This window comes from Magnolia sinica, chromosome 9, assembly GCF_029962835.1.
Source record: "Magnolia sinica isolate HGM2019 chromosome 9, MsV1, whole genome shotgun sequence".
In the NCBI taxonomy this organism is placed as follows: Eukaryota; Viridiplantae; Streptophyta; class Magnoliopsida; order Magnoliales; family Magnoliaceae; genus Magnolia; species Magnolia sinica.
This window is the reverse complement of record NC_080581.1, coordinates 79,048,632-79,061,249: the sequence shown is the minus strand read 5'-3', so window position 1 is coordinate 79,061,249 and position 12,618 is coordinate 79,048,632. Positions and strand designations below refer to the sequence as shown.

Below are 12,618 nucleotides of genomic sequence, written 5' to 3'. Positions count from 1 at the left end.
AAACATAGAAGATGATTTTATAGTACTTAGGGAAAATGGAACATACTTACTTTTTAAAAGACAACAGGAAGAACAAGAATAATCCAAATCATTTTTATTAAGAGAAATATTCCCTAACATGTCAGACGAAATTAACCGAAGTAATCGATCGGAATGTGGATAACCCAGGCGAAAGTGCCATAGTTTCCACAATTTATTTGCTAAAGAAATATCTGATGAAGAAGGAGAAAAGAAACAACGAGACAGAGTGACAGATGGATCAAAATCCAACACGTACAGATGACCATGCCGCCTACCCCTCCCAAGTACCTTCTCCGTCGCCAGATCCTGCACAAAACAACAGTTGGGAAGAAATATGACTAAGCAATTATTTGATGTGAGTTGACTAACTGAAATTAAATTGGATGAGAGGTTAGGGATATGAAACACATCACAAAGGGTGAACTGGCGATGAACAGAAGGAGAGAAAGTCAATGATCCAACAGACTGAATAGGTAGTCTAGTGCCATCGGCAGTAGAAATAGCCTGATTTCCAGTGTAGGGACGAATGTCACGAAGATGGGATATATCACCGGTCATATGATTGGAAACACCCGAATCGAAGAACCATATAGAAGATGGGGATATACCTGACATACCGGCAACAGAAAGGGCCTGAACGATTTGCTGGAGCATCGCAGAAGTCAACGGAGATGAAAGACCTTCAGCAGAAACAGTAGATGTAGAATCACTAACAGTCGGCTCGGAAAAAATAGTGGCAGCAGTAGCAGAAAGAGCACGACCACGGCCACGACCACGACCACCACGTCCACGGGCAGAAGAAGATGCATATGCACGTGTATGGCAGTCTTGAATACCATAACCAGTTTGTCGACAATAAACACACTATTCTTTGCATTGAGCGATAACATGACCCACCTTGTTGCAGCCGCGACAAGTTAAAGGAGAGGAGCCACGTGTTGGTGTTGTGGTGGACACAGTAAGCACCATATCAGATGATCCCGGAGTCGAGGAAGGAAGTGATAGAACTTTCAGTCGTTGTTCCTCAGCCAATAGATCATTAATAATCGAATTCAATGAAGGAGTAGGGCTACGGTTCAAGAGAGCAGTCCGACAATGCTCGAATTTCGGATGCAGTTTCATAAGAAATTGGCAAACTTGCGCACTCTCGCGCATAGTTTGAAAAATTCTAAAGTCATTAGAAAATATTGGATCCATCAAGGCCATCTCAGTCCAAATTGTGACAATTTTAGAATAAAATGATTGAATACTGTCGTCACCTTGAGTAAGGTTAACGAGATCCTGTTCCAGACGATATGACCGGGCCGCATTACTTTGTTGATAAATTGTCTGAAGATGCTCCCACATTGCCTTAGCCATGCGATGAGGTGTGAGGCCAACAACAATGGACCGATCTACCGAATCGAGAATCCAGGTAATAATCCGTCCATTGTTCATTTTCCAATCAGCCAATTTATCGGCATCTGTGGAAGTAGGAATAGTAACAGATCCATCAATTAGTCCCCACAAACTACAACCCTTGAGGAAGTTCTGAAAATGGATGGCCCATAAGGAATAGTTGGTACCATCAAAACTACACCTTGGGGCCTCTGTACGTGATGAGTTCTTATCCATTGATCGGAATTAATATAAAGCACGCAAAGAGTTGTAACAGAAGAATGTTTTAGGTGTATCGTACAGAAGGAGATACCCAAGGGGTAGCAGTATCTGGATCTGGCGGAATAGGAATAGCAACAGGAGCTCTGGATCTGAAAAATGTAGATCTGGATCTGGCAGAATCGCAACAGCAATAGTGGATCTGGATCTGGATGAGCGAGATCCGGCGACCCAGCAGCAACAGCAACAGATCTAGATGGGAGCAACAGCAACATATTTTCAATAGATCTGGATGGGAGCAACAGATCTAGATGGGGTTGCTGGAACTCGAAGAGAACGAGCAATAGAGGTGACCGGGCGACGCTGGACGAGCAGAGGGGCAATCAGACGAGAAGCGGTAGTCGGACAGGCAGGGGGTGGTCGGAACTTCAACAGGGGGCGGTCGGAAGAGCAGGGGGTAGTCGGATCTGCAACAGGGGGCGGGGGACGAGCAACAAAGGGCGCTGGACGAGCAGAGGGATGGTCGGACAACGCAGCAGGGGTGGCCGGACGACGTAGGGGTGGTCAGATCTGACAGGTGGTGCTGGATTTGGATCAGTGAAGCTTTGATACCATGTAAACCGAAAGGAGCTGAAAGCTTTTGTGTATTTGAGACAACCCAAAGGGGTTGAATATATAGAGATTACAGCATCTATACAAGGAAAGAAATAAAATCAGAATCATCTACATATGGAAACCAACTATATAAGGTATGCTAGCTATACAAGGCATATTTCAGTCTGTCTAACACCTTTAGCGAGGTTTTTCTGAGTGTAAAGATCCTTCACAAACGAGTGTAAGCATCATTATCATGATCTAAAGCTTTATTCCAACTACCTGGGGTTGGCTATATGAATCTGGTTTCCCTATTTGACTCCATCAAAGGCTATACCTTTAGTAGGATCATAAGTCATCAATATTTTTGTAATGCCTTCCTACACGTCCTTTTGGGCCTTTTACAATGAGTGTAGGGAAAAAGTCTTTGAAAGTATTGGAAAATTGTCAAGCTTGAATAAATTTTCTTTTGAATATATGTCGAGGTGACGACGACCATGCGAGTAATAGGTAATGTAATGCCATCACCAATCCTTAGGCATGGGTTGTACTATCCATCTAGGTTCAAATTGAGGTTTGGGTTTGTTGAAGTTTGGCACAGACGGGTTGAAAGATGAAGAGGAACTAGAAGTAGTTTGGCACAGAGGGGTTGAAAGATGAAGAGGAACTAGAAGAAGTTTGATAGGAGACGGGTGGAGCGTAGGGAAAAAAAGTAGTCGTATGATGGGTTACCAATAATAATTTGGGAGCCGTAATGATTTGGAGAAATTCGTTTGAAGGAATGCATAAGGGCATATTGACTAGGTGGTGATTGTTGTGAAGGCCTCATGGAGCATTTATCCAAATAAAAAGAGTTGTAAAGTGAAGGCAATTAGCATTGTTGTGATTTGTGGATCGGCATATCTGATAATGCGGCCTGTGACAACGAGCAAAGGCCATGTAATCGTTTTCCAACTATTTGGAATATTCGGGATTGGAGATATCCATTTCTCTTTAATTTGAAGAATGCTTAGTAGTCATAGGTAGCGATGGATGTTATATCCATATGGCCCAGATGAATGTTATATCCATATGGCCCATCATTCCCTGCCTCTAACGGCCTTGTCGGTATGGCCTTTTCAAATAAGAAAGGTATAATTTTTTAATTTAGTTTGCATCAATTAGAGAAGCATGCTTAAAGACATATTGGGAAAGAAGGGATGCATTGGAGAACTTATGAAGAGAGAAGGAATTATAGAAGTCGATGGAATGATTTTGAATAAGTTTTGGTGAATGAGATGGTCTTTGGAGATGGTTTTAAAAAAGAGAACCAGGGTTGTAGATGCTTTTGGAGAGCGAGGTGAAGTTGGGGATTAATTTGGAGAGAGTGATGGAATCAAAATTTATGGGCTTTTTTCTAAGTAGAAAAAGGAAAGGGAAGGTAAAGAAAAATGTGAAAAGATAAAAGAAAAGTAAAGAGAATCTTAGGTTTTGAAGAAATAGATGATCTTGAAATTCAAAATATGGAATTTAAAAAAAGAGTTAAAGATATTGAAAGTAAAAGATCTGAGAAAGTTGGAGCAATAGAAGAACATATAAATTGTAGATCTATCTTTTATTCTTTTATAGCAAAACTTTAGGGAAGAAAAGAAAGGATATTCTTTGAGGGTGGTGTGGCTTGCAAGATGATTGCTATATGTCAAATGAGTGATAAGGTTTTGATGATTGGTTGTTTAAATACCATGAAGTCTTATCTTTATTATTGTAATTAGAAAGTGAAGAAGAGAATAGAGAGGAAGAAAGAAGGAAACTTTCCTATTTTCTATATTCTTACTCAAGGCAACACAACAATATATATATATATATATATATATATATATATATATATATATATATATATATATATATATATATATATATATATAGAAAGGGTATTTGGATGCAAGCAAAGCTGTTTGTAAAGCACCTTGAATTTGCACATTGACACATCTGACACATGTAATCAAGATTGATGCTGGCACATATGCATGTAATTGAGATTGATGCACTGAACTTGGGATGAGGTTGCTCATGCTTATTCCACCTCTTCACAGGAATCTATCCTTACTCTTTTTTCTTTTTCTTTTTTCCTTTTTGGTACAAATCTATCCTAGCTATATTCCGCCTTTCAAAGGGCGTGATGTCCTTATTATTATTATTATTATTGTTTTATATATTCTTATGCATAAATAGGTTTTAAACCATAGAGAAGATGTCTGCTCTGGACTGCACATGCTGGGCACAAATTATTATTTTTTTAACACGCACACACACCCCCACACACTCACGCCACAGTGGGGTTTCACCACCCATGGGTACTCGAACCCTTGACCAGGTGTTGAAATTCCTGAGAGTCTACCACCGGAGCAAGAGTAAGGACCCACACGTTGGGCACAACTTTGCTTGCAGCCATACAACCCCTAAGAGTCTAAGTGGTCCCATGGCCCACGAGATAAGTGAGCCAAACCAAATAGGCTATTAAACAAGGTTTCATCCAGTATCTAATGACAGACTTTCCAAGTATACAATTTTTTGCAAGGTTTCATCCAGTATCTAATTACATACTTTCCAAGTGTACAATTTATTTATTTTTTCTTTCGATCTACATTGACAATTCTCATTTGATACATTCAACAATCACAATTTTCAATCAAAGACAACTTTTCTATTCTCATCAATGACTCCTCGTAGTAGGACACTTGCATGGTCCAGTAGATTGGATAAGATGTTTACTAGTTCTGGCAAACATTTCATGGGCTACAATATGAAAATCACATCAGTTGAATGATCTAATCCATCCATATGTGCGACTTCTTTATTTATTGCCAAACCATGGTTGGGAAGGTTATGATTTTCTGATAAAATTGATTCTTTAGAACTGTAAGCAATAGACGATGGGCCTAACAGATGGATGGCTCACTGCTGAATAGGCCTACTTTCCCATAAATTATGTTGATTGTCCACTAAATAGTTATTGTTCAGATGGTATGAATCATCTTATTTGGTCGGAATTTTACATGGTCGCCTAAGAAATATGTCCTGGACATAATGCACAGCCCATATTGCTTGGTTAGACTGGCCAAGTGTCCCCTTGCAAGTAGAAAACTGCATGTGATGATGATTTCCACACTTCTTTTTGGCATCACAAAAGTCCAACTCGAAAATCACCACATAGTAACAAGTGATTACTCTTATACAGTTACACCCCACGTACATGGATGTGGGAAGGTGAAAGAACTCTGTGTGTGATGATCGAAAAATACAAAATATAAAACATACATGAAACACTACTCTTCTTCGTCTAAATGTTTGCTTAGCCCACATTTGTACTATTCTTTTTTTAATGTTAATTTGCTTAGCCCACATTTGTCTAGACCATTGGAAAAAAAAGACCAATGGCTAGGTAGGCTACATTAGTTAGATCATTCAGCTCATAGATTAAGTTATCTTGTTTCTGAGGTGGGCCAAAATTTGAAAACAAAGAGATGTACATAGACATTATTTTTATTTTTATTTTTATTTTTATTTGTTTGCAGAAAGGTGGAAGCACACCACCTGTAATTTTATTGATTTGAAAATGGTTATGTACAGCCATTCAAGTAGGTGCAAATACAAGAAACAACAGTCACACATATCATATAGACCAAGCAAAATACACAAATTTACAAAAAGGAGAAAACAACTAAAGCTTCTTCTTTTTTTTTTGTAGACATGAACTGTACAAACATATTTACCCTAGCTCCAATCATCTCACCGTCATTGCTATTTAGGAAACACCACGGAAGGAAAAATTAAGGAAAGCATTCTATCAATAAATATATAGAATTCTCTCCTTCCCTTCCTCCAAAGTGCTAGGGTCCAGAAAAGCATCCCTACACCTACTCTGTGTCCAACTCCAAATCCTATCCACATTAATTCCCAATCATATTTCCTTTCAGATTGCAATGTTGACAGAGGGGACGGTGGTGCACTCTCTGCATCTTCGCATTTCTTTGATAGTGGAGGTCCACACAATCCTGCGTTCTCTTTGAATGATTCGCTGTTAAATGTAAGAAACTGCCGGCTTTGTGGTATTTTTCCCACGAGGAAATTCTGTGAGAGATTCAACACTGCGAGGAATGTTAGATCTGTTAGCTGCCAAGGGATCTCTCCAGACAATTTATTATGTGAGAGATCTAATGACTCTAGATCCCTTAGATTCTGAAATGATGTTGGAATTCCGCCAGTTAAATCATTGTTGGACATATTGAGCACAAGGAGTGACTTTAGATCCCCAATTGATTTTGGGATATCCCCATGAAATTTGTTTTCCGAGAGATCCACTACAGTAAAGGCCATAAGGATCTTTACTACTTCCATCTGTAGCCCTTTGCTGACTAAAGACACTTTGTTTTGATAGTATATGGGACTTCCGCTACTGTATATCATTTTGCCAAGGACCAAGGATTGGGATTTGTCCTCTTCCATCATTGCCTTCCAACTCTTGAACATATTTGATGGAAAATTACCCTCAAATCTATTGAAAGAGAGGTCGAAAATTTGTAGCAGTGGAAAAGGGTGATTTGTTAGAGGATGCGCAATGGTGCCATGAAATTGGTTGGATCTCAAGATGAGAACACGCAACTAGGACAAAGCTCCCAACCATAAAGGGAAGGTGTCATGGATTTGATTGTTTCCCAGGTTTAGTAGCTCCAACATTTTGCAATTAGCCAAAGACCTTGGCACTTGGCCCTCTAATTGATTCTCACTGAGATCAAGCGTTTGTATGTTACATTCCTCTTTAAATGTCTGAAGCAAGGTGCCATTGAAAGCATTTCCTTGAAGATTCAACACACTAAGTGTACCACCAATCTCACCCAAACATGATGGAATCCGACCAATGAAGTGATTGTGAGATAAATCAAGGATGGTTAGGGATGCTGCATTGCAAACTGATCGAGGGATTTCACCACCAAGGCTGTTGTTTGAAGCTGAAAAGAAAATAATGGAAGGTGGTGGGATAGGAAGTGAACCTTCTAGCTTGTTGGAGCTAAGGTCAAGGTATTGCAAGGCACTCAACAAAACATGGGGAGATGGTTCTATTCCTTGTAGACCATTGTGAGAAAGATTTAAATAGTTTAAAGACACATTGCCAACCTCCCATATCCATTTAGGTATTTCACCACTAATTTTATTATCGGAAAGGTCCAATTGCCCCAACTGCTCTTGATTTCTCAAGAAATTTGGAAATGTGCTGATGTTGCAAGAACGTAACAACAAATATTCAATCTGGGGGATAGAAACAAAGGTGGAATTACCACTGCCATCTTGGACTGACAAGTTGTTATCTGAAAGATCCAGATAGAAAAGTTTTTTGAGGTTTTGAAATAAGCCTAGCTCCACAACACCACTGAAATTATTAGAAGAAAGGTAAAGTAGTTGAAGTTTGGTAAGTTGAAAGATAAATCTGGGTATCATCCCCTGCAATTTATTGCTATCCAAAGAGAGGATCTTCAGCTGTGAAGAAGAGGCATTATGGAACCCACCAAGTGGACCACTAAGTTGGTTACCTGTGAGGTCCAGTGTATGTACTGATGGGAGTGAAAACAATGATGAAGGAATTGGGCCGCTCAATTTATTGGATGAAAGATACAGATATTGCAGTTTGGTAAGGTTCAAAAGTGAGGATGGTAATGATCCTGACAAGTTGCAATAGCTGAGGTCTAATTGAGTCAAGAATTTGAGATTACTGAGAGAATCTGGTATAGAGAATGCTAGTGTATTATATTTATAGTGTGTCCTTTTAGTGTAAGTGCATGTGCACACTTCCCTATTCCCCTGCAGTGTACTATATGCTTTTTCATAATAAAATATTATGTGTTAGGGCATGCAAGCCTAACACATATCATCTCTCCCAAACTCTCCTCCTCCTCTCTCAATATTCTCATCTCTTCTTCACATTATCCTCATCAAATCTTTTTCTACTTGGTATCAGAGCAAGTTCAAGGCATTCCGCATCCAAGCCGTACGGCTGACGTCAGCGTTGTACGGACGCATGGGCTCTGTTTGAGCTAAAAGTTTAGGGGTTTGATAGATCTTGATTTTAGAAGATTTTTCATGATTTTTTCAGAATTTATTGGACCTCATTTCATGGTATTTTGGGCGAAATAGAGAAATTTGAAAATCGGTTCCAGATTCCGTTTTTCTTCGATCTACCTCAAATCAGTAAGCTTTTCTTCAGTTTCTTTGCGCAAGATGGACCGAAATCTTCCTCCCAAGCTATCCATGGTGGATTTTTTACTTAAGATCAATGTTTGAGAGGTTTTTAACCTCAAATGGGCGTGCGGCTGGGCCGTTTTTCACTCGGTCAGGCCCTATTTGACTGCGTTTCATGGTATTTTGGATGATTGACATTTGTTTGAGGTTTATCTCTTGTTATGTTGAAGGATTGAGTGAGATAGAGTTGTTTGAATCAATCTTTCTTGGCATAGGGGGTCTCTTGGCATAGGTTTATTTCTCTTGGACTCTATTATGGCTGACAAAGGGCCCTCATCTCTTGGCATAGGGTCTCTTGAATCTAACTCCTTGCAGATTACCTCCATTAAGTTGAATGGTGACAACTATCTTCAATGGGCACAATCTGTAAAAGTATTTTTAGGAGCCCGTGACAAGTTGTCGTATATTTTGGATGAGTCCCCAAGCTCTACAGATGTTACCTACAAGTCTTGGACAAAGGAGAATTATCAAGTTATTGCATGGTTGTTGAATAGCATGGATTCCTCGATTAGCCACTCAGTGATGTTTTTATCCTCGGCTAAAGGCATTTGGGATACGCTTCATGATATGTTCTCGGAATCTCAGAATTTTCACGGGTATTCCAGCTTATTCAAGAAATTGGTCGGTTTCAACAAAACTCCAGATCCTTAAAAGACTACTATTCGATGCTTCGGGGTATGTGGGATGAGTTGGATATGTATCAGCCTCTTCCTTCCAAATGTAAAGAGGATCATGAACATGCTCATAAGCAACGGGATGATACTCGTATCATGCAGTTCCTCGCTTGAGTTCTGATTATCTTCACGTTCGCGATCAGGTTGTTATGCAGGATCCTCTTCCCCCATTGACGACAGTCTATGCCATGTGTCAGCGTGCTATGATCTCTACTCTTCCTTCTCATTCATTTGTGCCACCCGAGCGTTCGGCACATCTTGTTGGCGATCAGTACTCCCTTGGTCTTAGGGTACCATCCTTGAGCTCAGGGCGCATTTCTGGTTTTGGTGGTCGTGGTAGAGGCTGCGATCTAGATCGCAGTCGCGGCGGCCGTAGTCTTCGTGGTCGTGGTGGACGTGGACGAGGACGTGATGGTTCCCGCATTTGTTCACATTGCGGTGGAACTAATCACACTATTGATTATTGCTGGCAGCTACATGGTCGTCCTACGTATGCCGCTGCTTCTGTTGCTTCCACTGTTGCTTCTGAGACACAGTCTTCCACCCCGACAGCTGAGCAGTCTACTTCAGGGGAGTCTCTTATTATTTCTCGGGCGGCATATGATGCCCTTATGCGGCTTCACATTCGGGATATTCCTGAGCCTTCTCACGCAGCTTCGGCCCAGTCAGGTACCGCCCTTCTTGCGTCATCCTCTCCTACCTCCTGGGTCATTGACTCTGGAGCTTCCTCCCATATGACTGGTAAGTTGCAATTCTTTTCTTCTTATTCTTCTTCTTCTTCTTCTCCCACTCAGTATGTCACAGTCACAGATGGAACCCAATCTCCCATCTCTGGGATTGGTTCCATCCCTCTCTCTTCTTCCTTATCTTTGTCCTCCGTATTGCATGTGCCTCGTTTTCCATTAAACTTATTGTCTGTTAGCTCTCTTACTAAATCACTCAATTGTTCCATCACCTTCTTTCCTTCTTATTGTTTGTTTCAGGACCTACAGACGAAGAGAGTGATTGGTGGGGGGCATGAGCGAGGAGGCGTTTATCTTCTCGATGATACACCTGTTGCCGCTTCTAGTACCCTTTCTCTAGATCAAGAGTCCATGACTCGGTGGCATTGCCGCTTAGGCCACCCATCCATTGCTAGATTGAGACTTTTATTTCCCTCCTTACCTGTCACTAAACCATTATGCTGTGATATTTGTGAATTGTCTAAACATCATCGTGCTACGTTTCCTCCTAGCTCTTTTGGGAGGAAATCTCAACCTTTTCTTCTGGTTCACTCGGATGTTTGGGGACCAGCTCCGGTTACCTCAACTTTTGGATTTAGATATTTTGTTATCTTTATTGATGATTATTCCCGCATGACTTGGATTTATCTTTTGAAATCTAAAAGTGAAGTATTTGATGCATTTAAAGTGTTTTATCATGAAGTGTGCACTCAATTTCATTGTTCCATCAAATCCCTCCATTCTGATAATGGGGGAGAATACATGTCTACTGCCTTTCTGTCCTTCTTGCAGGAACGTGGTATTTTATCTAGGACGTCATGTGCTCGCACTTCTCAACAAAATGGTATTGCAGAACGAAAGAATCGTCATCTTCTTGACGTTGCTCGCACCCTTCTACTTGGTATGCATCTACCCAAACATTTTTGGGGTGATGCTCTTTTAACTGCTACTTTTCTTATTAATCGTATACCCTCACGTATTCTGTCTTATAAATCTTCATTTACTATTTTGTATCCTCATGATAACCCATTTCCTCTACCACCTAAAGTTTTTGGTTGTACATGCTTTGTTCAAATTTTGGATGGGAGTAATGATAAACTTAGTCCCAGGGCGATTAAATGTGTCTTTATAGGGTATACTCGGAGTCAGAAAGGTTATAAATGCTTTGACCCATTGACTCGCAAGAAATATGTCTCTGTCGATGTCACCTTCTTTGAGGATCTTTCTTTTTTCTCCTCTCCAGGCAGATCCCTCTGTGATCCTCTTGCGCGTCAGGGGGAGTATAACTGTTATCCTCTTTCCCCTAATGATCATGGGAAAACTCCTCTCCCCTCTATTCAGCATCCTGTTGGTGATATGGTTGAGCCTAAGCCTCTGCGGGTGTATCAGCGTCGAGATAAATCTTCACAAGCTCAGTCATCTACCCTTCCGCTTACTTTGGATGTTGGTTCAGGTGACTCTCCTAACTCGAGTTTAGATCTTCCCATTGCCTTGCGCAAAGGGCCACGATCTTATAGAGAATGCTAGTGTATTATATTTATAGTGTGTCCTTTTAGTGTAAGTGCATGTGCACACTTCCCTATTCCCCTGCAGTGTACTATATGCTTTTTCATAATAAAATATTATGTGTTAGGGCATGCAAGCCTAACACATATCATCTCTCCCAAACTCTCCTCCTCCTCTCTCAATATTCTCATCTCTTCTTCACATTATCCTCATCAAATCTTTTTCTACTTCTGATAACTTTCCTGATAATCCAGTGTATGAAAGGATCAATTGCTGTAGAGTATTGTTTTGATGGAATTCCGGCAAATTGATAGCTACAAGTGGATTGTCTGATATGTCAATGATTTGTAGATTTGGCAGCTGGAAAACACTCTCAGGGAATTTTCCATGCAATCCACAATCTGCAAGGAGCAGGGACGTCCAGGAGGATAAGTTCCCTATGAAATTGGGTACTGCAGAGGAGAGATCGTTATAGCTGAGGTCAAGTTCAGATAAGAAATGGAGTTGTGAAAGGGAAGAAAAGATGGAGCCTGAAAGACCACAATCATATAAGATCAACTTACGGAGACTCGCTGGGAAGCTGGGCAGTGCAGAGGAGAGATTGTTATAGGTGAGGTCGAGTTCAGATAGGAAATGGAGCCGTGAAAAGGAAGAATAGATGGAGCTTGAAAGATCACATTCTTCTAAGATCAACTTGCGGAGACTCCCTGGGAAGCTGGGCAGTGCAGAGGAGAGATTGTTTCCGCTGAGGTCGAGTTCAGATAAGAAATGGAGCTGGGAAAGGGAAGAATAGATGGAACCTGAAAGAAGACAATATCGTAAGCTCAACTTGCGGATACTAGGGAGTGGCAAATCTGAGGCCTGGCCCTGCAGTAAGATGTGTACCCAGTCCAGATAGAGTTCACTCAGATTGGACAGGTTTTGGACGACTGCTCCAATGCTTGGGTTTTCGAGTTTCAGGTATTCAAAGTATGAACCATTCCAATATCGATTGTAAGAAAGATCGAGAGAAACCAAAGAGGTCAAGCGGGAGATTTCCAGTGGGATTTGGCCATAAAAGGATAAGTGAGAGAGGTTGAGATGGGTCAAACTGGTGAGCTGGTCAAACCCATAAGGGAATGGAGAGGGATCAAACCCATTGTCAGCGAGGTTGAGCTTCTGCAGACTCCGAAGACGAAAGAGGCTTTCAAAATCAATCCGACCCCTGATCCAAAGGACACTGAGGTCGAGGC

General features: G+C 40.9%; 3 protein-coding genes across 3 annotated transcripts; 1 reads left to right on the top strand and 2 right to left on the bottom strand.

The window, feature by feature from the left end:
* Nucleotides 1-5,782: 5,782 nt before the first annotated feature.
* LOC131255790 (receptor like protein 22-like) lies at nucleotides 5,783-7,972 on the bottom strand. Its single transcript, XM_058256607.1, has one exon. The coding sequence runs from the start codon at nucleotides 7,684-7,686 to the stop codon at nucleotides 6,853-6,855; it is 834 nt and encodes a 277-aa protein (XP_058112590.1). The 5' UTR covers nucleotides 7,687-7,972; the 3' UTR covers nucleotides 5,783-6,852.
* LOC131255205 (receptor-like protein 33) lies at nucleotides 5,992-6,696 on the bottom strand. Its single transcript, XM_058255900.1, has one exon. The coding sequence runs from the start codon at nucleotides 6,694-6,696 to the stop codon at nucleotides 5,992-5,994; it is 705 nt and encodes a 234-aa protein (XP_058111883.1).
* Nucleotides 7,973-9,251: 1,279 nt separating the features above from the next.
* LOC131255791 (uncharacterized) lies at nucleotides 9,252-11,119 on the top strand. The gene is made up of 2 exons (XM_058256608.1): nucleotides 9,252-9,899; nucleotides 10,142-11,119. The coding sequence occupies exons 1-2, from the start codon at nucleotides 9,308-9,310 to the stop codon at nucleotides 10,177-10,179; spliced, it is 630 nt and encodes a 209-aa protein (XP_058112591.1). The 5' UTR covers nucleotides 9,252-9,307; the 3' UTR covers nucleotides 10,180-11,119.
* The last annotated feature ends 1,499 nt before the right edge of the window (nucleotides 11,120-12,618 follow it).

Excerpts from the sequence above, each read along its gene's own strand:
- LOC131255790 (XM_058256607.1), bottom strand. The coding sequence starts at position 7,686 with ATGATACCCAGATTTATCTTTCAACTTACCAAACTTCAACTACTTTAC.
- LOC131255205 (XM_058255900.1), bottom strand. The coding sequence starts at position 6,696 with ATGGAAGAGGACAAATCCCAATCCTTGGTCCTTGGCAAAATGATATAC.
- LOC131255791 (XM_058256608.1), top strand. The coding sequence starts at position 9,308 with ATGCAGGATCCTCTTCCCCCATTGACGACAGTCTATGCCATGTGTCAG. Across the intron at positions 9,900-10,141 it reads AGCTTCCTCCCATATGACTG|GACCTACAGACGAAGAGAGT; the intron begins GTAAGTTGCAAT and ends TGTTTGTTTCAG.